The sequence below is a fragment of the Candida metapsilosis genome, assembly GCF_017655625.1.
Source record: "Candida metapsilosis strain BP57 chromosome Unknown scaffold7, whole genome shotgun sequence".
In the NCBI taxonomy this organism is placed as follows: Eukaryota; Fungi; Ascomycota; class Pichiomycetes; order Serinales; family Debaryomycetaceae; genus Lodderomyces; species Lodderomyces metapsilosis.
The window spans coordinates 1,182,056-1,209,568 of NW_027138165.1; the positions used below are offsets into that span (position 1 = coordinate 1,182,056).

Sequence of the window (27,513 nt, forward strand, 5' to 3'; positions counted from 1 at the left end):
AATGAGTCAACTCCTATATTCCTAATCACCCTACAATCACACACGCTTTTACTTCGTTAAACTACTTTTCCATTCACAGAAACATATATAAAGTATTTCAAAAACTATATTATGCCCATTTTGCTAGAATAAAGTAAACACATCAAATGGAGCAGGAGCAAATGAAATCAAATGAAATCAAAGAAGAGGAGATTCTCAAAACAACTATGTTCATATCAGTCATCATAATCACTCCAATTCTTTTTCTCACCCCCTATCCATAAATCATTAAAGCTACCGATATTCAACGCACCATTGGCGGTAGTAGCTAAACCTCCACTTCCTCCACTGCCTCCTCTTCCAAACTCATCTCCGCTTTTGCTGTCGTTACCGCTCTTGTCACTGCGGCCACTTCCAACACCTTTTCTCGGCTTGTTTGTATTTGTAGCAGTACGTCTCTTGGTCTCAGTAGCACCAGTATTTAACCGGTTATTCGCCTTAAGCGAATCTTTCAAATAACTATGAATGGTGCCCGCTTCAGCATTGCCGTGCTTATCCATAAATCCATTCAAGCTCTTGGGGGTACTGCCGACACCAGCGCCACTAGAGTATCCATTGAAACTTCGTCCAACACTGGACCCATCACTGGTAAAACCATCAACCGAGCTACGGTTCTTATAGTGGATCGACTTCTTTGCTCCATTAGCAATACTAACGCCTCCTGTAACACTCTCAGTACCAGTTGGGTTTGTGCGCGAGACGGATCCACGTCTACAGGGTGGTATGTATTTTCCACCACTTGCATGATCTAAACTGCTACCACCATCATGTAATGACTTTGTAGGGGAAGGTTTGAGTTGCCCCTTGTGGTCGACATTTGCACTATGGAGACGACCATTTCCATTGACATGGAAGCCGGTTCCATTGGTATATCCATTCTTTTCATTGAAAAGCGAAAATCCAGCACGATGTTCATCGCCACTCATGCTTCCAGCTTTAGAATGTACTCCATTGGGTATAACATTTTCTTTCCCTTCATCACCAACATAATCATCCTCCAAATGGAAAACTTCGTCATCATGACCCAAAATCAAATCATCAATATCCTCAGACAATGACTCATGAAGGGGCGATTTCTGTGGTTGACGATTCGGCGAACGTAGAAATGGAGGAATGTATTTTCCAGAGTTTGACAAATTTGCCGATAAAGAGCCATTTGGTGCATTATTCAACCCCAAGCTGCTGGGTTGTGGTACTGCATTGTACGCAGAGTTCATATTGGCTGACAAACGTTTGCCACCACCTCCATTTCTATCCATCGACCGTGGAAACTCGTCACGTGGAGGAGCACCATGTTTTCCAGTAGGTCTTCCACTAATGTTTAAATGTGCAGTTTGGGCCGATGGTCTATACCTCTGGTTCGTTTTCCATGTCTTCTTTCTCCTCAATTGCGGAGGTCTTGAGTGCTCCACGACATTTCCATTGACGTTACCATTCCTGTTTTGATGGTAATTAGGATGTTGGTAGTTGCTGCTTTTCTTCTTGTCCCCGTATTTATCCATGTAGTGTTTGAAAACTGATTTTGGTGTGAAATAGTCTTCTCGGTTGAAATTGCCAAGTCTGCCGTTGGCACCTCCTCTGTTCGTCTGTGCATTCTGGTTGAACGATGCAACAGTCAACGGCTTTCTAGTGTTACGAATAAACTTGAAGTCGTGGGTATTGATTGGAATTGGCTTGGCTTTTGTGTTTGTCGACAAAAGTGCATCAGCCCTATGATTGTGAGGAATGTCATATCTAGAATGAGGGGAGATTACAGGCTTGTCCTTCTCTGCAGAACCAGTAGTGAATTCAAGAGGTTTTACTTCTGCTACTCCCGAATGTGACTGAGACTTACCGCCATCTTCATTACGATAAGACAAGTACTCATAATCAAGGTCAGCCTCGTCTGAACCTGCACCTTCCACAGAATCACGTTCGTCATCGCTTTCATTGTAGTCATATTCGTACTCAAACTCGTCATCAATTGTAAAGAACCTCAATGCGTCCAATTCTTTTGCTACACTATCCAAATCACGGTTAGTTGGATCAATGGTTAAACAGAACCGCAACACCGAGAACAAATCTCCACTCATTGTTGAAAATATGTCAAACAATGCTTCTCTGTTACTGGCAAATTGTAGAAACCTCTTATCGGAGTAATTGGCAACTTGAAAGGGGTTCTTGTGGAAAACCAAAGTCAACAAAATGACACCAATTGACCATATATCAATCATTGAAGCATCATATGACTCAATCTCCTTATCAAATAGTTCTGGTGCCATATATCTCTCAGACCCAACGTCAAATTCATCCTTATTGGTGACAATTTTTGTAGTTGTGGCCAATCCCCAATCACATAATTTAATACTCCAATCTTCAGCAATTAAAATGTTTTCTGGTTTCAAATCACGATGGTATACACCTTTGGAATGGCAAAATCCAACTGCATTGAGAATTTGCTGAAAGACATCTTTGATATCCTGTGTAGTGACTGGACCATTGCCATTATGAATTGCTTCATAAAGATCTCCTCTTGAACAAAATTCCAACACCAAACACGAATCAAAATGATCGTACAATTGGGAAATGTTGGGATGTTCACCCAATATTTTATGAATCTTGATCTCCTTTTGTGCTTCATTGAGTAAACTATTAAATCTAGTGTTTTTATCATGTTTATTTGGTGAGCCAGCTTGAGGTGATTTTAAACGAGCAGGGCTTGATGAAGGTCTTGATTGGGTTTGATCCTTGGTGTAGCCCTTCTTATAGTCAACAGGATATATAAATTTGACCGCAACTAGCAAGTCATTCTTCTTGACATCCTTGGCAACAGACACCAATCCATAGGATCCTTCGCTAATATCACTGACTTTAATATACCTATCTCTCAATAGCTTACCCTTGTCATATTCTTCAAATTGTTCCATTAGGATTGTAAAAATAATAACAATTGAGTTATAAGATTGTGATCTGTTGACTGTAAAAATGGGTTAAAAATTAGTGGTGTTTGTGGTAGATGCTATATTATGTGGACTGATGGTTTGGTTAAAACAAGTGAAGTAGATGAAGTAAAGTAATGTTTAAAAAGAAGGAAAAAAAAAAAAAAAATTGGAACAAGTGGTCGTTAAAAAAAACAGTAAGGGGGCGTTAAAGTGTAAATATCGATTCAATTGAATGTGTATAGGGGGTTGTTATTTGAACTAGGGATCAACTGGACATAAATGAGTGTAGTAAATTTGTACAAGATGCTATTATTTTTTGGGGTTTTCTTTTTTTATTTATAAAATGAATGAATGCAGTGTAGTAAGTGAAGTAAATATCAATTGTCTGTGGTCTTCACTTTGTAAGTAGATGCAGGATGTGAGTGAGATACTGTATGAAGTGTTGGAAATGATGGGGGATGTAGTTGGTTGATTATCTAAAGGTTTAATGGGATTTTTTTTTGGTCTGGTGATTTAGGATGAGTTGTGGTGTCTTTTTGTTGTGGCGTAATGATAAAATGTAAAATGTAAAAAGTTGTGTACAAAAAATGGGAGAAAAATCTATAGGAGTATTATAACAGTTGAGTATGGGATAGATGTGATGAGATGGAGTATGAATTTGGTGACTGTGTGCTGTGTTTCGTTAAGTTCTGTTTGTAAAAGATTAAGTTGTTCAACAAAAAATTTATCTCTCTCTCGTATCACTCTCTTTCTTACAGTTTTATGACTGATCTTTTTTTTTTTTTTTGTATGCAATGTCGTATTATACAATTACACGACACTGTTTAACCCTAAAACAAAAGAAAGCAATAAAACTTGGGGAAAAAAAAAAGGAGGGGAGAGAAAGAGATAAACAGTTTTCTATTATCGAATATTCTAGAATAGACTGTCAATAAAATAGACACACGCAATCAACCAATCAAGTAATCGATAGGTTTTCATCCAAGGATAAACTGCCACGTAAGTCAATTCATTATTAACAAGAACCCCCGCTCTTTTGCTTTTTCACTCTCCCAACATAAAGTTACACTACTTACTTTGTATGTATGAGATATCTAAAAATAGGAGAACTAACAGACATAGAAATAAAATTTCTTTTTTTTTTTCCTTTCTGAAACTGTGACGTAACCAACTCGGACTTTATCTTCCACTCATCACACGACTATTAAAGATCTTACTATACACCAGCATTACACGATATATTAAAAGTCTGTATTCTATTGATTTCACTCTATATCTTCTATATAAACATCTACGCTTACACCTTAAGCTAATGGTTTACCAATTCTCTTCTTTTCAGCTTCTTCATCATATTTCTTAGTTTCACCATAATTATTCCATGTGTTATAACCCCAATCATATTGTTGATAAAAGTTATCACGGTCATAATGTTGCAAAGGATAACCATTCTTCAAACGATTAACCAAATCTGGGTTAGATGTAAAGAATCTACACCAAGCAACCAAAGTTCTATCATTTTCAATATCTCTAATCAAATCATTAAACTTTGGTGCATCATAGGTGTAATTACCAGCTTTAATCATTACTCCTTTCCAAATCTTTGATACAAAAGCATTTGATCCTTTAATATCATCAGCTTTAACGTCAACTATTCCAGATACTCTAGGTTCAACATAAGAAAGATAAGCCAATTCATTACCTTCATCAGCACGCTTTTGTAATTCTCTTAAAATATAAGAATGGATTTCTTCTCCCTCTGGTTCACTCACTTGGAAAGTAGCCCAAGGTGAAAATCTAATTCCCAATTTATGAGCACCAACAATCGGAATCAACTTATCAATAATACTCAATAACAAACGAGCACGGTTTTCAATTGATCCTCCATACTCATCGGTTCTTTGGTTACTAACTGGGTTCAAAAATTGACTCAATAAATATCCATGAGCAGAATGTAATTCAACATAATCAAAACCAGCATCAAGAGCTTTTCTAGCAGCATTGGGAAACTCTTCATTAATCAAATGCTCAATCTCCTCCTTGGTCAATGCTCTCAATTCATTGCCAGATTCCTTAGCTTCTTTTTCCAGTTCTTCACTCGTGTAAACTGCTGAAGGACCAACAAATGGTAATCCTCTTTGTTTCAACACTGTTGGACTTGCAGTACGTCCTAAATGCCATAACTGAACACTAGAAAATGATCCTTGTTGTCTAATAGCATCCGTAATTTGTTTCCAAGCTTTAGCTTGAGTATCATTCCAAAGACCAGGTGTATGAGGCAAACCAATTCCACCTTCACTGACATATGTAGCCTCAGTGATTAACAAAGTACCATCCTTCTGTGCTCTGTCTTTGTAATATTGCAATTGCAAATCAGTTGGAACGTTATCAGCAGTTGATCTAAGTCTTGTGGTTGGCGCATGAGCAATACGTTGGGCAAGTTTGTTTTTACCAACTTGAATTGAATGGAATAATTTGGTTTCCCCTAAAGCGTCAACACTAACTGTTTCGGAATAGTCTACCATTATTGATTTGTCTTGTTGTTATGAGTGGTTACTACATTTCTCAATTCATCTCAAAGGTGAAAATTGTCTGCTTTTTATAGGTTTCAGCATGGATGCAAAACTTGAATGAAGGCATCGTCTTCTCGGCCGAGGTTTTCTCTATTTGTCATACGTGCATTGCATTGTTTTTTTGTATGTGAATTTGTCAGCACAATAGAGGTGCATCATACGTCAAGTGCTTGACGTTGAAACGTGTTACTCGATAGAAGATTCCGAGTTTCACAAAACATGCTGACTAAATAGAAATCACGCCATAACGGCTTTTTTTGTTTTTCCATTTCCTTCTATGCGATATCTCTATTTATAATCAACACTTTCCCTTTTAGTTTGCGGTTTCTTTTGCCGCGGATATGCAAGAAGAAGAGAGAACCGTGTCGCAAAAAAGATGAATTATGCAGCCAATCGATCAATGTCTTTCTTGTCTTTAGCAAAAGCATAAAGAGTGCTCTTGTGATAAGAGTCAAGGTCATCTCGTGAATGCCACATCATCTGAACTGTATGTAGTATTGTGTATGGGTGTTTGGATGTATGCACGTGCGAAACTTAACCTCATTACAAAAAAAAAAAAAAAGAAAACATTACATTTGTCCATAGAGAGAGTGAGAGAGTCAAAAGATCTCTTTTCACAATTTTTGCCATTTGAGATTTTGCAACACAAGAGAGTACAAGGATCCAGAAACTCACTGATAATCCAACACAGACTCATTCAATTAGTCACTAACCCTTGTCCTTACACACACAATGGATGATCAAGTGCCTACATTTCTAGCTGTCACTGGTATCGAAGATGAATCTGTTGCAACACAATTTTTAGATGTGGCTGGAGGCGACTTAGAACTAGCAGTAACTTTATACATGGAATCAGGTCAACATGGAGGATCTAGCAATAACAACAATACAAACAATAGCAGGACCAATACAGATCTCGACGATGAAGCCTACGCCAAGCAACTACAAGAGCAAGCCTATGGTGGCAATGATGTACGCGAGGCAGATGCAAATGTGCATCGACATGAGACCTTAGTTGACTCGTTTCCTGGCTTTGGTGGTGGAGGTGCCGGTGTGGGTCTGATGATGGGTCACATGCCACGTCCACCTGATATATTTGGCCACAGGCAACAAGGGATCTTCCATCAAGGTTTTGATTTCAATAACAGAAGAAACATTAACGCGTATAATGCGTATGATGACGACGACGACGATGATGATGACGAAATGGATAATGACTACACAGATGCGCGAGACGCAGATCATGATGTACAGATATTGGATTCAGATGAAGAAGATCACGATGATATTGAGGAAATTGTTAGAAGTCATGTTGGAAATGGAGGCCCTGCTGGACGTAGGAGGCGACTTAGACAAGAACGTGATTCTGAGTTAACTTCAACTCAAAGAAGACTAGCCAATTTGTTTAGACCACCATTTGATATCATTAGCGTATTGACATTAGATCAAGCTAGAGCAAAAGCCAAGGAAGAAAACAAATGGATTCTAATCAATATACAAGATTCATCTGAATTCCAATCTCAAGTTTTCAATAGGGATTTCTGGTCAAATTCTAGAGTTAAACAAGTTGCAAAGGAAAACTTTATATTTTTACAATATCAACGTGATTCATATGATGGAGAAGCTTATGCCAATTTCTATCAAGTTGATACATTTCCTCATTTGGCAGTATTGGATCCACTTACTGGTGAACGTGTGCGTAAATGGAAAGATGGAGAAGTTCCCAACGTTGACAACTGGTTGGACGAAGTTTATGATTTCTTGGACAACTTTTCCTTACATCCAGAATCAAGTAATCCTCTTGTGCATCATGAGACCAAGATCGATCCTGATAGTTTGAGTGAGGAACAACAAATTGAATTAGCTATGAAACAGAGTGTTTTGGATAATGCCAAAAAGAATGGCAAGAGTGCTGAAAATGCGATAAGTTTGATTAGTGATGACGAAGAAGAGAAGGATGAGGAGGAGGACAGTGTCACTGCTGTGTCTGCACCTCAAACTGATGAAGATATCTTTGATTCAATTAAACCGGTGGACCATAAAGAACCAACAGACCAACCAACTACCAGGGTACAAATTCGATTCCCCAATGGTAAAAGACTTGTTCGAAAATTACTACTCGACGATAAAGTAGTAGTGTTGTTTCAATGGTTGAAGTTTGTACTTGGCTCAAACTCAGAAGATTATGGTGTGACTGCAGAGGATAGATTTACTCTTTCCAATAGTTCAAACAAGGCATTTAAATTCATTGAAAACTTGGATACGACGATTGAAGAAGCTAATTTGAAAAATGCAAGTATCTTATTAGAAAAGGATTAAGTTTATGGGAATATTTTAGCATATATAGCATTTTTAATTATATTTAGGGTGCTTTTTTTTGATTTTCATTATAGCCTTGGAAAGTTTTCCAATGGAGGTAATTCCAACATTCTAAATTTAGACGAAGTCGAATTGGGGCGATTATTCAAGACATGTTTGTAAATCTTGCGTTCTTCAAGTTGTGCTGGAGTCATGTCTTCTTCGACATCGTATTCTTCCATAATTTCTTCATAATCACCATGATCCTCTTTTTCTCTACCACCTTCGTCTTCTTTATCTCCCTGTTCTTCTCTTGCATCTTCTTCGTCAGAGTAGTCATGTAGGGTACGAGAATAAACATTATCATCCTCATCTCTGATTGATCCATGCTGTTTCTTTTCATTCTGACAGCGTATCTTGCGTCTTATTAGTTGTAAATCATCATCAACTCTCGATTGATTGGTCCCATAAGCAACTGCGACAGCAGCAGTATCACCATTACGAAGCTTAAATGCCTTTGAGTACCTTCGTTTGATTGCAGCATGAGTTGCCCCAACTAAATTATCATTACGTTTATCTTGTTGTCGTATCATTGACAATTCAATCTTGTTTTTGGGGTTTAATCGAGTATCTAATTCGACATAATTCGAATCGTGATTTGTCTTCACAATAGCTTCCAAATCGTCAGTATTTGTCATATTAATTGAATTGTCAATCAGTTCCAGAAGATACTGAGGTGATATTAAACTTCGATAGTAATATCGATCTAGTAATTCTTCATTTCTTGATTCATTTAGCTGATGATAATCTTTATACAACTGATTCAAGTCACGTTGAGCATTATCTAGTAGTTTATTCTTGTACTGATTCAACTTCATATAATATTGGTTCCAAACAATAGTTGAATTATTCCGACAATTATTTCGAATCAACTTCAGTTGATAATCTTTTTCCAAACTTATACTTTTCAATTCATCACGATGGGGTTTGAAACTTTGATTGAACAAGAAAGGAAATGGTAATTTACTTAAATGAAGATGTGAATTATTCAATTCATTATTAATCTCCCCATTATCAAACTTAAAAGTATCATCAAAATCGAACGGACTTTGTAAATTGGTGAAAATTTCTTGCAATTCAACTTCATATTCATCCATCAGTTTCAACAAGTCCGGTTTATTCGAAATCGTCTTGTTACCAACCATGATCAAATCTTCAGTATTTGTCATTATATTATTGATGGTTTCAATTTCAAAATTGTAAATCTTTAACCAACTTTTATCGTTTGCAGTAGCTAGTTTAATCAGACTATTGAGTTTGTCCAACATGACATTTATTCGAGAGAGTCGTTTGTTGAGGTAGTCTTTGGAAAGCAGTTTGAACTCTCGGGATATCTTGTCTTGATATTGATTCAATTGTTCAACTGATAATTGTTGTAAATCTTGGGAATCAGTAGTAGAAGCTGCTGCTGCGGTAGCTACTGCTGCTGCTGATGCTTCGTCAATAAAACTACTTGCATTATCTTCATTATCTGATGATGGACTCGTTGACATCTCTGTAGAAAACAGTTTGGGGAAGTCTTTGTGAGTATTAAGCTATGTTTAATAGAGCGCCAATGTAAAGAAAGACCCTCTTTTTATGTATGTGGTAGTAATATGAATTATTTAGTTGCAATAAATTTAGAAGAAAAAGAAATTTAAACACAACAGAGTAAATGGTAGCGTAATCATACTAGTCAGTATAAAACACATGATGAAACTTAGAGGCACTCAGAAGAGCACATAAAGGCTCATCTAACTACAGAATCACTCATTCAATTATGGAGCAGTTTCAATCACACAGATACGGTTGTCGTTATTTCTGCACACATAACAAAGCCTATAAAGACAAAAAGCAATATCAAATCACCCCTCATAAAAAAAGGAAAAAGGAAAATGACAAAAGAGTCATCGCTCTAAGCTCACTTCCTCATCTATCTTCAGCCCATTCATTCTCCTTTCTAATAGCAGCTTCCTCTTCAGGACTAAAATCATTAACAATATTAAAAGTCTTTCTCAACTCCTCTGGACTCTTATTCTTAATCATTTCCGCAACCATCTTACATCCACTATCCAACAATGGCTTAATGTTCAAATAATTAGCCGCCAAAATAATCTCATACAACATCTCTTGATCAACTTTTAAATAATTTCTATCCCATTCTTCAACAGGCACAGATCTCTTGGCATCTTCATCTTCATCATCTTGGAAAACGGTATTCTTGTGGTGTTCACACCATTCCAAGACTTTAGACAAGACATTGGCTCTGACGTTTGGTGTTGGGATTTCGAAATCTTCAGCTAATCCATCTGGGTTTAAATCGTTAATCATGTTCTTGATCAAGATTGATTTTTCCGCAACTTTTTGTTCAACTGGGAATTTCTCATCGTCTGATGATACAAGGATAACTTTTGGTGTAGACATGGTTGTGCTGTGTTGTAGATGTAGTTTGATTGTAAGAAGAAGTATACGTGTAATCAAAGGTGTGTGTGGTTTTTTATATGAGAATAATTTTTTCTCTTTATTCGCTCTCTCCCTTTACTCGTCTCACGCCGTTCCACTTGCCTTAAAACTAAGAGGGAAACAACTACAAAGCAGACATAAGTATTATAGCAACTACGGCTCCTCCTCTATTCATGAATCATCGTATTAAGTAGTAAAACAGACTAAATATAATCTCTCTTTATGTACACTTTAACTCTATTCAAAATTGGAATAGATACCAGCACTAAAGTTTTCAAGTTCATCCAAGTTATTCAATGTGTTTATATACACGTTTCCACCTAATTCATGAGCTCCATAACCATCACCTGTAAACCCTTGTCCACTCTCAAGGCTCTTGATTAAATCCTCAATATCATCCTCTTCAGTATTGGACCCACTAGCATCATCATTGTTAATCATTACCCCGTTTTGAACAGATAACTGTGCCAAGAAGCTAGCAAGTTTATATGGTTTGTTATCCAACTCAATGACCTTGGATTCTTGGGATTGTTGTTGCTGTTGCTGCTGGCCCGGTAAAGTATCACTCATCATTAAACTATTTGATGTATTGGACAAGCTTGATGAAAGGTTGGATGTAAGTGTTTGCAAATTGGTGACTATCAATTGATTCAACAAGTCAAAAAAGTATAAATTGTTATCTGACATGATTGAACTTGTTTCATTGATCAATTTCGTTAAATTTGAATCCGGGATATCCAATTGATGTATCACATCTGAATTGGTATTCAATATAGTCTCTAATAAGTCAGGGTACTTTATAGGAAACAAATTATCCAACACATATTGCTTATTGTTAGTGTTGATATCTTCAATAATTTCAGTCAAGATTAATTCAAAATCAAAAACCCCAATCTCACTTCTAGGACTTATAGTTTTAAATTTCTCAACCACTAAATTTTCAATTAATGAACTCAAATTAGCCCAACCTTTATTCAAAAGCCACCAACTAAGAGAAAGATAACTTTGTTCAATAATGTAGTTTTCATGAGGATCAATATCATTATTTGGATTCTTAACTCCAGCCATCACAATTGCTGATTCCAAATATGATCTTCTTGCCAAAATGTTCATTTGCAATCTACTAATCAACAATAACCCTGAAATTGAATACATCAAAGTTAACGTCCTTGTAATTGTCTTTGTTTTTAATAAATCCCACAACTCAGCTTTACTCTTATTCATGTATACCGATAACTGCAGCTGTGGGTTATTGTTGTTTTCCAAAAGACTAAGATTATCAGTGGTCAACTCACTATTACTACCACTGGCAGCTTGTGGCTGATTCTGTTGCCCCTTCTTCAACCTCAATGCTTGTGTAATCAAATCAACTGGTAATGCATCAACTATAGGCTGAGCCAATACTGGAAGCAATGCTAAAATCGTATAGTAACAATCTTGTTGAGTCAGAATAAATCGTTGTCTAATTTGTTGTTTAAACATAAATTCTTGACGAATTGCATTTTGGTAATTTCTAAACTTCTTGATGACAAATTCATTGACAAGCAAATAGATGGAAAATGTGACTGCTGAAGTTATAAATATTCTTCTCTTGTTACGGTTAAAGAACCCTGCCAAAGATGAGAAAATGGCCATCGTTTGTTTGAAGTTTTTCTTGGTAATATATCTAGTGTGGAACGTGTGATGACTGACTAAGGACCTCTTAGTTTAATGCTAGTAATATCTAATATAAGTCGCCAGACCCCACAATTTGATTTTTTTATTGTCTGAAGATGCAACCATATGGTACAGTTTTTTTTTTTTTTTCTCCTTTGACTGTGTTGGATGTTGAGTGCATAACGCTACCATTTGAAAATGTGAATTTTTTTCTGTTTGACCGTGGCTTTTAATGAAAAGTGGGGGGAAAGAGGGGTGAATGAACGCTACCAAACACTTTTAATAACCTCCACTACATGATGCAGGGGGGGGAATAAACAGCTTCCTATAGCAATTGGGGTGGTGGTAATATTAAGAAGGTAGATAATGGTACTGGTCCTAACCGGAAAGAATAGAAAGAATTATGAATTTTAGAATTTCATATTTTCAATGTTCAAAGAGTCAAGAATTTCACTTTAATTTGTTGCAAAATCTTGAACAAACTTAAAGTCTTCAAAAAGAATCTAAAAACATGTATAACCATTATATTACAACAGTTGTTTTGCTTTCTCCGGAGCTTCTCTAGTACTTTTCAAATCCATAACGTCATTCACTAAACTTCAATACCCTCGTGGGCCTCTTTCACCCTAATTATGTCACAAAAATAAGTCTCAATTGCGGCAAACAGAAAACGTGCCTTTGTAATAATTCAGCAATTGATTACAATAAATAAATTTAAATTTAAATTTAAACCATTCACTATAAAGTTATACGAGTGGTTTTTTCTATTTTGTTCAAACGTAAACAAACTACCGAATCTGATCATTAATTGTCCAATTTCGGAAGAAAACAATAAGAGTAAACAAAGTGAACATGAGTAGGAAGGATTGAAATAGCAAACTATTTGAGATCTATTGTTTTTGAATGTCGAGAGTAATTTGCGTTTAAAGCCGAAATATTGGACATCGTCGCATAGCGCTAAACCTTTGAGTATTTGACTTGACAGCTCTAGTTTAGGGAAAGCAGAGTTCACAAGCTTTCCTTGAGCTCATGCAACTTCAGGAACTAAATATAAGTTCTCAGCCCACACGTTTATCCAGGAGGTAATTTAAATTGGTTGTTTTTGTGAACGTGTAGCGTTTAATTTGCGTCCACTATTGGTCCTTCAAAAGTAAAACTATTTTTAACATCTTTTTTTTCTTGTAACTGTGAATCCCGACAAAACAATAGAAGATTTTAGTAGGGAGTGTCAAAGCCTGAGTGTAAGCTTTTTGATCGGTTTAGGTTGACATCCTTTACAAATATTTCTTAGCCCTCGCAATCCAAGCTCAATTCTGGCGCCTCTCTTACCACAACATGCCCTCGTGGTATTGTAAATCGGAAGCCTCAACCGAAGCAAGAATGGTCCCATTTTATGCATCAGTTTGTAACATTATTAGAGTGTGTATCTCTATAGAGAAAAAGGGCCCACGTTGTTGTTTACCAAAGAAATTAATAAATTAATTTTGCATTGTTAAACGGTTTTGTGTTCTAGTTCTGGTGTAAAAACCTGTAAAAAATCCATGAAAGAAACCCGGCTAATTTACCATTGTTTATCTGACTCGAACGGCATCACTGAGTTGAAGCTAACTAATGGAGCCATACAGGTTGAAAACAATGCTCGGGTAGACACACCCAGGTTTTCTCCCACGATGGGATCAACACCGAGATTATAAATACCGGACCAATATCCTTTTACATATCAAAATATTTCAATCCCATCCTTTCTCATCCCTTTTCTACAACAACACATTCCAACGATGCAATTCTTGACCCAATCAATCCTTTTGTTCCTCGCAACTGCTGTTATCGCCAAGAACATTCTTTTGAGTAATGATGATGGATGGCAAGCTACCAACATTAGAGCCACTTACTACAAGTTGAAAGAAGCTGGACATCAAGTGTTTTTGGTTGCTCCTGTTTCCCAAAGATCAGGTTTCGGTGGTAAATTTGATATTCCAACTTCTCCAACTTTACAAACTGATGGTGAATTCAAATACCCACCTGCTGGTTCTCCATCATGGGGTCATGAAGAAGATGATGACCACATCTGGTACTTCAACGGTACTCCAGCTTCATCAATTGCTTTCGGTTTGCAATACGTTGTCCCAGAAAAATTCAACAACGTCACCATTGATTTAGTTGTGGCTGGTCCAAATGAAGGTACAAACTTGTCACCAGGTATGTTTACCTTGTCAGGAACTGTTGGTGCTACTTACAACTCAGTTTACAGAGGATACCCTGCTATTGCCTTCAGTGGATCAAACTCCAACAACTCTTTCTTTAAGGATTCATTGGACTTGAATGACACTCAAGAACCATCCACTATCTACGCCAACAAGGTTACTGAATTCGTTGAAACATTATTCAAATCACAAGGTGACAACTCCAGAGCTTTGCCAATTGGTGTTGGTTTGAACGTCAACTTCCCTAAAGTCGGCTACGAAAACGAATCATGTTCCGACCCAGCATGGGTTTTCACTAGATTGACTGGTCAATATGCTAGTGGTGCTGATTTGAAATTCAATGCTACTTCAAACTTGTTTGAATACGCTCAAACTGCTTGGCAGCCACTTACCGTTTGCAACAATGGTGACTGTTCATTACCTTCAGAAAACTTGATTGTTGAACATACCAAATGTTCCACTTCTGTTTCCGTTTTCGCTATTGATTACGATGCCAACTTGGGTATCAGCAACCAAGTTGGTGGATTGTTGGGTCCATTGTTCAAAACTGATTAGTTCAGTCACTTTTTTTTTATTTCTTTTATCGTTGCCGTTTTCTTTTATGTATATCATTTAATATAAAAAAGTATATTTAACTTAATTTAAATCCGAGTTTTGATATGATTAGGCGCGGAGAGAGAGAGAGAGAGAGGTTTCTTTTAACTTTTTTCGGACTTTTATTTCATATCCGAAGTTTAAACAATAAAGATAAGGGGGAGGGGGAAGTTTATTTGCGTTTACTTCAGAAAAAGTCTAGACTTGAAAACTGTAGTGGCTTATTCATCTAACCTTGCCGCCATGCAACTCTCCATATTCATCCTCAGTTTTTGCTACCACCGTGAACTTACACCGATTGTAGCCTTCAAATGGATTGAGTGGATTGCACCTAGGGGCTAAAAGGAGCTCCGGTATCATCACCCACGGTAGTGAAAGTGACTAAGCCTATTACAAAGTGGTAGAAAATTGTTGTGTAATGTGACATTTTTTATATCCGATGATTCCACTTTTGTACTTTATGCAAATCAGAAGACACATTTTATGCGGACAATAGATGTTGCTTTTCTACTAAAGGTCGAAGTTTGCTTCTTCTTTTTCGATGCAGTAACCAAAAAAAAAAAAAAAATCCGTATTTATCAAACCATCGTCAATCTACTTTCTTTTAATTGAACAGAGTGGAATTGTACACATCTTTCACATATAATCCTTGATAAACCGTATCTATTCATACTGTCTTCCCCTATTATTAAGAGTGAAAGAAAAAAAAAAAAATTAATTTAATTTTATTTGTGACAGAGAAAAGATAAAGAGAGAGAGAGGGGTGCGAATAAAAAAAAATGGGACTTTTACCAAGAAGACGAAAAAAGCATTCGGACTCTGAGAGCAACAACCATAGCCCTAGCTCACCCAAATCCAACAAGAGCAATAGTGAGCTAAAGAGAAAGGGTAGCAACAAAAGACGACATCGATTTAGTGACTTACTTTCCAATCCTTCATCTCGTGGCTCAATAGATTGCGCTTCAATAGGTTCTGGTCCATCCATCTTGAGAATGTCACTGAAAACTAGAACTGCTCGTAGGGTTTCATCGCCCACGAGACCATATAATGATAGTTTCAACCTGGCATCGGTACCGAGACCAACGTCACCCTCATTTCGAACACAACATCCACAACAACATGTCCCGCAACACCATCCACAACATGTCCCGCAACATCAATCCAATCTGCGCCAAGTTACACCACAAATAATTGCACCTGTTGATGATGACGAGGAGGAAGAAGAAGATTCACTACTAGATTACGGTGAAAACGTTATTGATGCAAGCCAAGATCCTGCAATTGCCGTAAAGGTAATTCGACAGGAGTCAAGAACAGGCACTCTTGGATCGAAATGGTCACATCTTCAAGCACCACCACACGTCGATAGTTCGAATTCAGCTGATTCATCATTGAACAATGTGAGCCCATCCAAGTCATTAACAAACGACTCACGCACGAAAGGAGAATCAGGTGGGTTCATATCGTCTCTTCTTGCCGCGGCTAGCAACAAAATGTCAAACTTACAAGATCTGGAAGAGAAGGACAAGAAAAAGGAGCACCTGTTTGCAAGTAGATTAGACAATTTTATCAAATCAGTGAAACACGATGATGAAACCTTTTTGTCGCCGCATCACCACCAGCTGGACAGTGTTTCCATGGTTGCAAGTAATAGTGGGACGCAGCACGTTTCAACAGATGGTGAACACGATGCAGCACAATCAGTACAATTTGAACCAGTACGAGAGTCCCCTTTGAATTCAATGGGGAATGGTGACTTATCACTTGCTGATTTTGAAAACAATCAAGTACAAGCTGTGAAATCTATACCTTCTCAGGTATCTAATGAAGGAGGCAGTGGTATCAAGCGAACAATGAGTCCGAGCCAACTCAATCGAAATTTACCCTCAGCAAATCAACTACAGGTTACATCAAATGGGATGGATGTCAAACGTGTGCAAAGAACGTCAACCAATGGTGGACTGGTGCCACCACGTGAAAGGCTGCAGTCAAATGGCAGGGCATCGGTAGCACAATCGAATGCGGTCAGTCCTAATCCTACTAACGGTGAGTCTCAAGCACAAAATAAAACAATGGATCAAGATCGGTTAGTTTACGAGTCAGGATCCGAGACTGAAGAACTTGATAATGTAATTGATTACGATATAAAGATAGAGCATGCATCAAAGAAACGTAATAAAGAATTTCACCATGCGTTTAAGAAACTACCCAAAAGTGAGAAATTGATTGATGACTTTAGCTGTGCGCTTTCAAAGGATATACTTGTCCAGGGAAAGATGTACCTTAGTGACCACTATGTCTGTTTCAACTCAAACATTCTTGGTTGGGTAAAGCATATAATTATTCCTTTACAAGAGGTGATTCAAATTGAAAAGAAAACAACAGCAGGCTTGTTTCCCAATGGTATGGTTATCAAAACCTTGCATCAGAAGTACACATTTGCCAGTATAATAGGGCGTGACTCGGCGTTCAAGCTAATCACCAATGTGTGGCACCGTTTACTATTAGAGAAATCCAACATTGATCCTAAACAATTGGGTAAAAAGGCACAAAATGGTGCAAAGAATAGCAACGGCACTTCTGAAAACCAATCCGACTCTGACGACGGAAATACATCCGATGACGAAAATCTGGATGGATCCGATGATGCAGATGATGAGACATCACTAGAAGACGGGGATGAGGAAGGTGAAAAGGAGGGAAACAATGGTGAAGGAGCAAAGTCTGATGAAGGCAATTCAGGTAAAAACGGTGCTGGGGATGATTCTGGGGACTCCAATGGTGGATTCAATGGATTTCCAATTGTTGGACCAGCTACACATGCACCTACTGAAACTGGATATAGTAAATCCTCCGATGAGACATTTATCGCAGAAGATATTATTAAAGCGCCACCAGGAGTGGTTTATTTACTCTTGTTTGGATCTGATACATCACACTTTGTACGAGTACTAAAGGATCAAAAAAACTTTGATATTGATGAATCAGGTCTTCATGGATTAACCAACGACAATAAGAACCGTCATTACACATACATCAAGCCATTGGGAGGAGCAATTGGACCTAAACAAACCAAGTGTCTTTTGGATGATGATTTAATTGAATATGATCCAGAGAAATTTTATGAAGTTGTTCAAACTACTCAAACTCCCGATGTTCCTAGTGGTAATTCATTCAAAGTGAAAACCAAGATATTCCTTAGTTGGGCACAGAACAATCAAACAAAGATTTGGGTTGCGTCATCTATTGAATGGAGTGGGAAGTCATGGATTAAAGGTGCTATTGAGAAGGGAACTATTGATGGGCAGAAAGATAGTATGAAGGATATGATTGAGACTTTGGGAACGATACTTTCGGAGGGTAGTGGCAAGAAAGATGGTAATGGTGGATCAACAAAGAAGAAATCGAATAGAAGTAGACGTAATACGGAAAAGAAGGAGAAACCAGAAGGAAAGCCAGTTGAGCAGCAACCAAAAACGATCATGGAACAAATTAGTGCCTTGGCTAATTCTATCGGTGAGCTGGTTCCGTTGTCGATTATGGACAGTACGATAATGGGATTCATTATTATGTTTTTCACATTTATTGTGGTTTACATCATCACTAACAAGTTCTTGTCATTGTTTTCTTCTCGTGGTGGAAGTCAGGAAGCCATGAGAGCAAAAGTGTATTGTGATGCTGAGAGGGAAGTTTGGCAATGGATCATTTCACGCAGTGAGCTTAAGTTGGATGCAATGGCTCAAATGAATGGGAGTCAAAATTGATACGTTTTGTGTAGTTAATAAATAGAGATTCATTTAGAAAAGTGAACGATTATGAGCTTGTTGGTGTAGGTGTGTCTGCAAATGTACAGTTTCAATCGCTCCAAGGGATGAATAATGTTTATCTACCTCGGCTCATTTTCATCTTATATCCGCTTCCCAGCAATTCATCATAGGGAACTCTTCTAGCTGGCTATTGTATACTTTTCTAGACTGTGGTTTTCTAGGTTCTTCGCTAATAACAGAAATGTCTTTCTCTATTTTGTGTAATATATATTTCCCATTTGGGAACAAATTGCAAGTTTTGACTGCGGGCACAAAAAAAAAAATTTCGGAGAACAATGAGTGAGAGAGAGAGAGTACGATGTTCTGTTTCATCTTGTTAATATGAAACCTTCTGTAACTATGAAATAGTAGTAGTATTGTATTGGTATTGTTTACCTACGCTTCTTTGTAGAGCAAAGTGGAAATGTCATTCGTAATTCTTCCGTTATTGTCCATTCGGTTAAAGAATGGACAATATATTTGTTATGCGCTAGAATAAAAAGCATTTATATAACTCCGAAAAATATTTTATTTTGTCCTTATAAAGACCACACATAACCCTCTCCATCACAGAAATTTTTATAGAGCTCACCCCACTGTTTTTGGTCAACCAGAGAGGTCCCTTAAAAAGTCCCTACTACTTCTTTAGCACTCCACGTCGCAACTGGGACCAAAGAATGTTCAATATCCTAGGTCTACTATTTGCCACAGCAAATGCACTAATACCCGGACTCTACACACTCAAAGCACTTGACCAACAGATTGAATTTCGACCGAGCTCGTATCAGTACTTGCTAAACTATTGGCTCTATTACATTTTGCTTGATGTGCTTGTGTCGATTGTATTTAACGATTGGGCTTTGATTCATTTAGGAGCAAATTTAATCAAGTGCTGGTTGTTCTACGGTGGTGGCAAGATGAATAATATTGTTTTGGCCAACGCTGTGGTGATGAAGAATTGTGGCCTGTGGGCTAAATGGGGCGAGATGATGATTCTGCAGGTTATTTCAAGAATGGCTCCAAGGTTTGGTGATTTGAATCATCAAGTGCATAATATGGGAATGAACTATGAGCAGCCTCTCGATGGAGAGGTATCGGTTGATGGAGATGCCATAATGGAGCAAATGTGGTGCTTATTACGAATCTTTCAATCAGTTCTTCTTGCAACAACCGCAACTACAGAAACTAGCTTGCCAAAGTTATCACCAGAAGGAGGAACACCACCAAAAAAGCTTCGCAAGTTGCGTAATGTCAAGTCATTCACTTCGTTAGCTTCACGACAAAATTCACATTCTGAATTGAAGAATTTATCACAAGAGAAACAATCATCATCACTGGGCTATCTCAATAAGTTTTTTGCATTTAATCTACAAGGACGATCACCATCGCCTGGCGTGAATTTAGTTTCTCAAAAGAATAGGAATGTTAGTTCTCCCGCCGCAACACCTAGCTTCAATAACGCCATGGGCTATGTAAATGTTGATGGTGAGGCTACTGGACATGCTTACGTTGGTAAAGTAAAGAGAAGATCCAAGTCGGGTAGTGAGTATGATTTAGGAGTTCCTTATGTGGGTCCCAGACAGTGGCAAATGCAGAACCCAAGAGGAGGTGAAAGAGAATTACAAAATCAGCAACAACACCAACGACAACACCAGCAAAGGAATCTGAACTACTTGTTATTCAAAGATGCCAAAGAGAGAGAAAATGGACGTCTGAAGCAACGAAATAGAGGAGAACAGTATACTACAGGTCCTATATCGCACCAGAGACTGGAGTTCGTTCAACCACAATTTGAAGTGGGGAATAGTCAACTCAATCATCGATCCCAGCCAGCTCGGTCAAATGGCATGGACTATCGCCAAGTGGTACCTAGAGGAGGTGATGGATTTAAAGTTAGTTCTCGTGCGGTGAGAAATGTTCAAGATGAAGTTAGACATGATGATAGTGGTGATAACGGTAGACGACGTTATGGTCCAGTTAGATTTGATGAACTACCTGCAGCCCCTACGCCATCAATGGTTATAAAATGAACTTAAAAGAGAGAACGGATCTGAACTCTGTTTGATACTTTATATAGATATATTTTGCAGATACCCTAATTACGTGTTGCATTTGTAGTAAAACTCGAACCATCATTATGTTACACATACTGCGTAAAATGCGCATGCTTTGTGTGTAAGTGCATTTCAAATCCGCTGACAATGATTGGTGTTTGCAGATTCGCTAATCTCTCACTCTCGGGATTTCGCTCAACCTGTCTTTCGTAATGAAAAACAATAATCAGGCTGGATATACGGAACTGTAGAATATTATGACGTCATGAAAAGGAGATGTTTTGCATTTTGTGTAATTTGGAGTGACGATTTTATATAACACGACATACATTAACGACACAATAGAAAGGATGATATAGCAAACGGAAACATCGAGGGAAGATGAATCAGCGAATCCTATCTTGATTTCTGAATCATGTGATTGCGTATATGAAGCACTTTTTTTTTAATTTTCATGTGGTGCCATTGAGCTGGGGTAAGAAGTTTAGGTATATAGTGGCTGAGTTTTATTTAGTTTATTGTTTATTCAAAAAGTAAAAAAACTGTTGTGTAAAGAAATGAGAAAAACCCGAGGAATAAAACCAGAAAGATCAAAGACCAATACACAAAAACTTGCAACGTCACGTGACTAGAAATATAATCTATTGATGTAATTGGAGTCTTGCGTAGGGTTATAGGTGGAAGGATTAATAAAGACCAGAACATTATCGACAGACCGTGGCCTTGAAATGTTTCTTCTGATGTACATATATATTGTTAACAACGTTGGTTGTGGTAAAAGTCTTATCCGTTGTATAAAAAGAAAGAAAAAAATTTAAATTTTAATAAATCTATTTTTGTCTCTCTCTCTCTCTCTCTCTCTCTCTGTCTGTCCCAATACAAAAATTTTTTTAAAATCTCAATAAAAAAAAAACACACACATACACACCATCTGTTTTCTTTTAATCATTCTTTGCCACAGTAAAGTTATATTGCCACCATTATTAGTCATAGATTAATAGTAGATCCATCTACACCTACTTAGATACAACTATACTTACCTACTTATACCAAACAATCCTTTTTCTCAGTGAGTAAGGTTCTGTTGCCAGTTTATAAATTTTTGCAACACATCTTGCCCCATCGGCACAAATAAAGAGATACACTTCAACTACAGTACGAATCGTTTCTCCATCATAGGTTTGTCACACATAAAGCTATTCAGAAAAAACATGTCTGATGATATAGATCATACTAGCTCACTACTTGAGCCCACAACAAACCTTGTGATTGATAATGACAAAGCAGTTGAAAATAGCCATACACAGTCAAATTCAGATGCCGCACGGGTTGTGCCATCATCATCATCATCGTCGTCGTCGCAGGTGCCACCTTCATCCGATGATAGTACATTTGTTGGTAACACTACTGTTGGTTCTTCTATAAATGCTGATCCACACCAATCAAAATTACAAACATCTCTTGGCCAAGGAAATTCTGTCAAGAGTCAAAGCCTCCAGGTACAATCGAAAGATACAGAGGCTCCAGCTCTTGCGACGGCTACAATAGATGAAGACCATGCTACAGGACTGTTTCAAGAGTCACTCAGTACGTCGCCTATAACACCTACAACCCAGTCAGCTAACGCAGATCCACGTGAGTCTTTCAAGTCACATTCAGCCACGTCGTCAACCTCGACTCTTACCCCAGAAGATCAAGAACGTATCTACACCAAGGAAAAGAACCTCGATGAAATCAAACAGCAATGTTCATGTTTGATCCATGAATTGGAAGGTAACGATCAACCAGAAGTTATCATCAAAAGACACATTCAACAGTTGAAAAAGTATAACGAGTTAAAGGATGTTGCGTTACAGTTGGTAACATTGATTGCCGATCAAAGACAAGTCAAGACAACAGATATACTTAACGAAATGAAGCTAGAGGTTGGTGAAGATGGTAATCAAACTTGAAAATAATACAAGGGTTTATGATGAATAATGATGTGAGTCCTGTGACAAATTAGTAATGTAGATAATGATAAATAATGTATGTAAAGAGTTGATAATGGATATAAGAAGTAAAGGAAGAGGGAAGTCCGTGTAGATGATCTCAATTGGTCTGACGACTGGAGCAGCTCGCCTAACTTCTTCATGTTTTCAACCCATGCGGATATATATCATCCTATTTCCACTAAATCACTTGCATAGAATCTCTTTACCCTTCTGTAGCGCAGAGGTGCATATATAGTCTATAGTAAGCATTGAAAATGAGCAGAGAAACAAACAGACAGACAGACATAAAAATGAGTGTGTGAGTGTGTGTGTCTGAGGCCAAAAAAAAAAAAAAATTTCATAAGAGAGAAAAAAAAAAAAAAAGCGACAAACGACATTCTCACCTGCTCCCCCTATACAAAACCTGATCATCCCATCCCCCCCTTTCCTTTAAAACTTTTATTTGGTCTTACTACACCAACCAAAGATTTTTACCATTAGATGCATATAGAATAGACCATTACAAACTGTATCATACAATGCAGATATTTCCCATAATAACATCACTACTATGTCTTATACTTATTAGTCTTTCCTGGGCTAAGGAACGACTAGGAAAATCAACTGTACTGGCTTTTAGACAGGAAAATGAGGTCATCCGTCCGAGTCAGGTGGAATATAACCAACAACAGCATCAACCTCATCTAACAACACATGAACAACAACGACAGCAACAGCAGCCACTACATCACCGCCAGCACAGTAATTCGCTTTTACCATTGGAGTTTAGATCAATTGATGACTGTGAATTGCAAGATATTTTACTTGTCAGTGATATCAATGGCAACCTACATGGAGTCGAAAGGAGTACCGGGACTATGGTGTGGACTTTACCTATAGATGAACCTTTGGTTAAAGTTCAAGCAAATAATACTTTTGAAAATCTGAAGAGTCAACAATCAAATATTCTATGGTTTGTGGAACCATATGAGGATGGTACTTTGTACTACTTTACCCCTATGTTTGGCTTGAATAAACTACCGACAAGCATAAAACATTTGGTTATGGAATCACCTTTTTCACTTAGTGGTGATGATAAAATATATACAGGTACCAGAAAGACATCCTTGTACAGTTTAAACATCCACACCGGTGAGGTTAAATCCTCGTTTGGAAATCAAGATGAGTGTCCGGTACTGCAAACTACTTTGCCTCCTAGAGATGGTGGTCAAGATGATACGATAATGATTGGGAAAACCACGTATGAATTATCCATCCATTCCAAGTCTAATAGTAATATTGTTTGGAATGTCACTTACAATCAGTGGGTACCGAATAATATTGATAATGACTTGATTATGCAAAACAAGCAGTCATTGGATAAGTTGTATTTCACATTTTTTCATGACAGGTCTTTACTAGCTATAAACAAGGATATTGGAACTCCAGTGTGGATAAGTCGCTTACCAGCATTGGCTGTCAATATATTTGATGTCTTCCATAATGATAAACAAAGAGATTATGTTTTGCTACCTCATCCATTGGAGGTCCTAAATGAATTGCAGACTAGTGATGGAAAGAATGACGATTTAGTCTTTCTCAACAAAACATCAGACTCAAATCAATGGGTGGCTATGAGTTTTCATAATTATCCAACTTTGATCAAAAGTGCACCAATTTCTAGATATCAAGCTGTATTGAATCAATATTACGCAGGCGTTAATGAGGCAGCAGGGTATATTGAAAATTATCAACTTTCAACCAGTACGCCAGAACAAGTTGAAAACTTGATAACTGGAATACATCGAGTTGTTGAATTGTCAAGAGAATCTTCTTATCAACCAGTTTCAAAGTTTTCTTCGCCTAGGGATTTAAAGAGGATAGGTGATGGTAATGAAGAAAATAACACTCCGGCGCAACTGGTACCGAATATCATTGATGGTATAAAATTCCCAGCCAAAGTCTCCACACTTGGATCAGATGTCATTATGCTTGAGCCAGTGAAGGATACAGTTGAGAATTTCTCACCAAGCATAGGTTCTTCTGGATCTACTGCCATTATTAAACGTATTGTTGAGGATATAAGTGTCATGATGGTGATCCTTATCTTGATTGTCTTTTTCGGAAGATCAAACAAGTACGTTAGAAGGTTATTTGGAAACTTTAGGGTGAAAGATGATTTGGAAGTGATTGGTGGTGATGAACCAAAACATATTGTTGTTGAGCAACAATCAAATGGGTCTTCTGAAAAGGAGTTGACAGAGGAGGAAGATAGCGGAAGTACTGTGCACGATACCGAGAAGGTGATGGAGTTGATTGAAGTGGAGAATTCGCAACCAAATGGTAAAGCTACAGACGGTATACAAAAGAAGAAGGTTACAATTGTTGAGCCAGAGGCTGAATCTGTTGAGAATGCAGACAACGGAGTTGAACCTTCACCTAATCGGGAACAAGATGTGCTTGAAGCTAACCAGGAGGGCACTGTTAATACCGAAAACGATGAAGAGAAAGAGTTGACCGAGACCGAACCAGTCACCAAAAAGAAGAGAAAAAGAGGAAGTAGGGGAGGAGCCAAACGAGGTGGAAGACATATCAACAAGAACAAAACTTCCGAAGAGAAGGAATCCAGCAACGAAGATAAAAATAGTGAAGAGGATGCCGAGGAGGAAATCATTGCAACAAAGAGCCTTATACAAGCTTTGCCATTACCACCAAAACAGAAGAAGAAGTTGCAAATTGAAAACAACTTGATTATTTCCGACAAGGTTCTTGGATATGGTTCACATGGAACAGTTGTATTTGAAGGTACTTTTGAAAATCGACCAGTCGCAGTCAAACGCATGTTGCTTGATTTCTATGATATTGCAAACCATGAGGTTCGGTTGTTACAGGAGTCTGATGATCATCCAAACGTTATTAGATACTTTTGCTCACAGTCATCAGAGTCGGAAAAGTTCTTATACATCGCTTTGGAGCTTTGTTTGTGTACGTTGGAGGATATAATTGAAAAACCTCAAAAGGTTGCCGATTTATTGATACCGAGAAGGAACGATATTTTGTATCAATTGGCTAGTGGGTTGCATTACCTTCACTCATTGAAGATTGTTCATCGAGATATTAAGCCACAAAACATCTTAGTTGCTAATGTCAAGAAACCTAATCATTTGAAAAAGGATCCAATTGTGCAAGAGCAAATTCAGTATGAGAACAATGTTCGATTATTGATTTCCGATTTCGGTTTGTGTAAGAAGTTGGAGCATGATCAGTCATCTTTTAGAGCAACTACTCAGCATGCGGCCTCTGGGACGTCTGGCTGGAGAGCTCCCGAATTGTTACTCAATCATGACTTGTTGGAGATTTCACCAGATTCTATTTCCTCAGTCCATTCTAATGGTGCTGCACCTGGCACTGCCACTTCTACATCAACTACAACTTCAACACCAGGAGGTAAACGATTAACCAAAGCCATTGACATTTTCTCGCTTGGATGTGTATTTTTCTACATTTTAACTAATGGATTACATCCATTTGGCGATCGATACATGCGTGAAGGTAATATCATCAAAGGTGAATATGATTTATCCATTTTGCTCACTAAATGTCCTAATGACAAGTATGAATCAATTGATTTGATTTCAAGTTTAATTCACGCCAACCCGGCCATGCGTCCCAGCACTACAAAAATCCTCCATCATCCATTGTTTTGGTCACCTACTAAGCGTCTTGAATTCCTCCTCAAAGTGAGTGACCGATTTGAAGTTGAAAGACGTGATCCACCAAGTGATTTGTTACTTGAGTTGGAAAAGCATGCTCAAATTGTACATAAGTTGGATTGGCATACACAACTTGCGGATGAGGAATTTTTGGAAAACTTGGGCAAGTATCGCAAGTATCAAACTACTAAATTGATGGATTTGTTGCGGGCGATTAGAAACAAGTATCATCATTATAATGATATGCCACCCAGTTTACAAGAGAAGATGTCTCCTTTACCTAATGGATTTTATCATTATTTTAATGAAAAGTTTCCTCATTTGTTGATGGAGATTTATTATTGTGTTCAAGATAATTTGAAACATGAGTATGTGTTTAGTGAATATTTTGCATAGAGTATAATACAGAGAATTTTTCTTTAATGGTAATAGAGTGTATGTAATCTATTTAGGCCTTCTTCTGTTTGTTGGACTTTGGCGGTAAGTACCCATGTTTGACCTTGGTTACTCTATTTTTCAGTAGTGCTGACTTGTGCTTCTGTACGCTCTTTTCTTTACTCCACTGTTTCTTCCCTTTATGCTTCTTTATATTCTCAATTGGTGTCCTTTGTTTCTCTCCACTCAATGAATCCACCACCTTTGATTCATCTTCACTACCATGCTCCTCCTCATCATCACCAGTAAACCTAGTATGCGTACCTTGGAAATTCTGCGTACTTATAGCTGGTCCAACATCACTAACCGTATTCTCAACACCATTTTTGACTCCCAACGTTCTAGTAATGAATTCCTTGGTTTTTTCTTTATCTGCGGCAGTAGTATCCGTTTCATTTGATTTCAGGTCCATATTTTTGGCACGCATCATATAACTCTTGACACGAGATAGCTCCTTCTTGATTGGGTGAGCATCAGTGTCAATTCCAATTGACTTCAAGTATGAGTAGATGGTTGATATTAGCACGTATTGGAAATTATTGAGGAATTTGATCTTGTCTTGAGGCGATGGTTGTTGGGCTAGATGTTCATCGAGGGTACGTGATAGGAGTGGTTCGAGAGATGGTTCGTATTGGGAGAGGGACTGGTCGAGGGATTTGAGGTATAGTTTGATATTATCCAAGTTTTCCATGGTGATGTGTGATGAGTCTGTGGAGGATGAGCTTGTGAAACTTGGAAGTATTTTTTT

At 37.7% G+C, this 27,513-nt stretch overlaps 12 protein-coding genes across 12 annotated transcripts; 6 read left to right on the forward strand and 6 right to left on the reverse strand. All coding sequences in view use genetic code 12, as the record gives it.

The window, feature by feature from the left end:
• Positions 1-215: 215 nt before the first annotated feature.
• On the reverse strand, positions 216-2,945 carry KSP1 (putative serine/threonine protein kinase; the record flags this gene model as incomplete). Its single annotated transcript, XM_067694231.1, has 1 exon — positions 216-2,945. One exon carries the CDS (start codon positions 2,943-2,945, stop codon positions 216-218), a length of 2,730 nt encoding a protein of 909 aa, XP_067546572.1.
• A 1,319-nt stretch (positions 2,946-4,264) lies between these two features.
• Positions 4,265-5,482, reverse strand: I9W82_005091 (alkene reductase; the record flags this gene model as incomplete). The annotated part of the gene is made up of 1 exon (XM_067694232.1): positions 4,265-5,482. The coding sequence occupies one exon, from the start codon at positions 5,480-5,482 to the stop codon at positions 4,265-4,267; it is 1,218 nt and encodes a 405-aa protein (XP_067546573.1).
• A 780-nt stretch (positions 5,483-6,262) lies between these two features.
• I9W82_005092 (uncharacterized protein) lies at positions 6,263-7,849 on the forward strand (the record flags this gene model as incomplete). Its single annotated transcript, XM_067694233.1, has 1 exon — positions 6,263-7,849. One exon carries the CDS (start codon positions 6,263-6,265, stop codon positions 7,847-7,849), a length of 1,587 nt encoding a protein of 528 aa, XP_067546574.1.
• Positions 7,850-7,917: 68 nt separating this feature from the next.
• On the reverse strand, positions 7,918-9,381 carry I9W82_005093 (uncharacterized protein; the record flags this gene model as incomplete). Its single annotated transcript, XM_067694234.1, has 1 exon — positions 7,918-9,381. The coding sequence occupies one exon, from the start codon at positions 9,379-9,381 to the stop codon at positions 7,918-7,920; it is 1,464 nt and encodes a 487-aa protein (XP_067546575.1).
• Positions 9,382-9,796: 415 nt separating this feature from the next.
• On the reverse strand, positions 9,797-10,291 carry SKP1 (SCF ubiquitin ligase subunit; the record flags this gene model as incomplete). The annotated part of the gene is made up of 1 exon (XM_067694235.1): positions 9,797-10,291. The coding sequence occupies one exon, from the start codon at positions 10,289-10,291 to the stop codon at positions 9,797-9,799; it is 495 nt and encodes a 164-aa protein (XP_067546576.1).
• A 276-nt stretch (positions 10,292-10,567) lies between these two features.
• On the reverse strand, positions 10,568-11,965 carry PEX3 (Pex3p; the record flags this gene model as incomplete). Its single annotated transcript, XM_067694236.1, has 1 exon — positions 10,568-11,965. The coding sequence occupies one exon, from the start codon at positions 11,963-11,965 to the stop codon at positions 10,568-10,570; it is 1,398 nt and encodes a 465-aa protein (XP_067546577.1).
• A 1,799-nt stretch (positions 11,966-13,764) lies between these two features.
• PHO100 (Pho100p) lies at positions 13,765-14,745 on the forward strand (the record flags this gene model as incomplete). Its single annotated transcript, XM_067694237.1, has 1 exon — positions 13,765-14,745. One exon carries the CDS (start codon positions 13,765-13,767, stop codon positions 14,743-14,745), a length of 981 nt encoding a protein of 326 aa, XP_067546578.1.
• Positions 14,746-15,563: 818 nt separating this feature from the next.
• I9W82_005097 (uncharacterized protein) lies at positions 15,564-18,548 on the forward strand (the record flags this gene model as incomplete). The annotated part of the gene is made up of 1 exon (XM_067694238.1): positions 15,564-18,548. The coding sequence occupies one exon, from the start codon at positions 15,564-15,566 to the stop codon at positions 18,546-18,548; it is 2,985 nt and encodes a 994-aa protein (XP_067546579.1).
• Positions 18,549-19,267: 719 nt separating this feature from the next.
• I9W82_005098 (uncharacterized protein) lies at positions 19,268-20,620 on the forward strand (the record flags this gene model as incomplete). The annotated part of the gene is made up of 1 exon (XM_067694239.1): positions 19,268-20,620. One exon carries the CDS (start codon positions 19,268-19,270, stop codon positions 20,618-20,620), a length of 1,353 nt encoding a protein of 450 aa, XP_067546580.1.
• Positions 20,621-21,855: 1,235 nt separating this feature from the next.
• On the forward strand, positions 21,856-22,596 carry I9W82_005099 (uncharacterized protein; the record flags this gene model as incomplete). Its single annotated transcript, XM_067694240.1, has 1 exon — positions 21,856-22,596. One exon carries the CDS (start codon positions 21,856-21,858, stop codon positions 22,594-22,596), a length of 741 nt encoding a protein of 246 aa, XP_067546581.1.
• Positions 22,597-23,156: 560 nt separating this feature from the next.
• On the forward strand, positions 23,157-26,726 carry IRE1 (bifunctional endoribonuclease/protein kinase; the record flags this gene model as incomplete). The annotated part of the gene is made up of 1 exon (XM_067694243.1): positions 23,157-26,726. The coding sequence occupies one exon, from the start codon at positions 23,157-23,159 to the stop codon at positions 26,724-26,726; it is 3,570 nt and encodes a 1,189-aa protein (XP_067546582.1).
• Positions 26,727-26,778: 52 nt separating this feature from the next.
• On the reverse strand, positions 26,779-27,456 carry I9W82_005101 (uncharacterized protein; the record flags this gene model as incomplete). The annotated part of the gene is made up of 1 exon (XM_067694244.1): positions 26,779-27,456. One exon carries the CDS (start codon positions 27,454-27,456, stop codon positions 26,779-26,781), a length of 678 nt encoding a protein of 225 aa, XP_067546583.1.
• Positions 27,457-27,513: the final 57 nt, after the last annotated feature.